Genomic DNA, 1125 nt, shown 5'->3' with positions numbered 1-1125 from the left:
ATAATAATAATAATAATAATAAAACCAACAAAGCAACAACATCAACAACAACAAAAAACAACAAACAACAACAACACCAACAACAGCAACAACAAAATACCTTCCACGCTGGCCTGGAAAAGCAGCCTGAACCCATTGCGGATTCCGCTGTCGTCGGTGTGGAAGCGGATGTAGGCTGTGTTGTCCGAGGTCTCTACAGGTGGGTATGTTTGCCGGATTCTGAGGGGAGGGAGGGGGGAGGGGGTAGTTTTTTCCTTTTCAGTTAGTTTTAGTAAGAGTTTTATGGCACTTGCAACGCAATCAGATCACATTGACTGGAAAACATTATTTTCCGGATCAGGTTTTAAAAAGTTTTGTAAGAGTTTTACGGCACTTGCAACACAATTAGCTCAAGTTTAAGAAATTCTATTCATCATAGAATTGAGAATAACACATTTTATTTTAGTTTTTGTAAGAGTTTTAGAGCACTTGCAATACAATCAGGTCACATTGACTGAATTACATTATTTCCCAGATTGAAAAAGAAAGATGACGGAACCAAAGATTTCTCACACAATAATAAGTTTATTAAATTCTATTACGCACAGAATTCAAAACAACACATTTGTTTTCTTAAGTTTTAGTTAGATTTATACAGCACTTGCAACACAATCAAGTCACATTGGCTTAGATTACATTATTTTCCAGATCAGAAAAGAAAAGACAGGTGACTGAACCAAAGGCAGGACACAACACACTTCTCACAAAAGAGTAAGTTAAAACAATTCTATTCATCACAGAATTGAGAATAAGACATTTGTATTTTTTAGTTTTATTAAGAGTTTTGAACCACTTGCAACACAATCAGGTCACATTGGCTAGATTGCATTATTGTTCAGATTGGAAGAGAAAGATGACAGAACAAAAGGCAGAACACAACACACTTCACATTCTAGAGTAATTTCAATAAATTCTATTCCACACATCATTTACTTTCCAATATTACATGTTGTTTGGCATAGACTTGCGTAAAGCATGTATTAATAAATCCACCCCATAAAAACCCCCAAACAACCACAAAAAACCCCCCAAAAACCCACAAAGAACAAAAATAAAAAAACAACAATAAACAAACAAAAAGAAACC

At 34.9% G+C, this 1125-nt stretch overlaps 1 protein-coding gene across 1 annotated transcript in view; it reads right to left on the bottom strand.

The window, feature by feature from the left end:
- LOC101853032 (cubilin) overlaps positions 1-1125 on the bottom strand; it is a gene marked incomplete at its 5' end in the record, with an annotated part of 106878 nt that overhangs the window by 33985 nt on the left and 71768 nt on the right. Inside the window, 1 exon segment of the mRNA XM_035972231.1 lies at positions 101-219. Coding sequence (XP_035828124.1) covers positions 101-219 — 119 coding nt within the window.

Source organism: Aplysia californica, unplaced genomic scaffold (genome assembly GCF_000002075.1).
Source record: "Aplysia californica isolate F4 #8 unplaced genomic scaffold, AplCal3.0 scaffold00619, whole genome shotgun sequence".
Taxonomy (NCBI): Eukaryota; Metazoa; Mollusca; class Gastropoda; order Aplysiida; family Aplysiidae; genus Aplysia; species Aplysia californica.
Note: the sequence above shows the minus strand (reverse complement) of the source record. Positions and strands in the feature narration are given on the sequence as shown.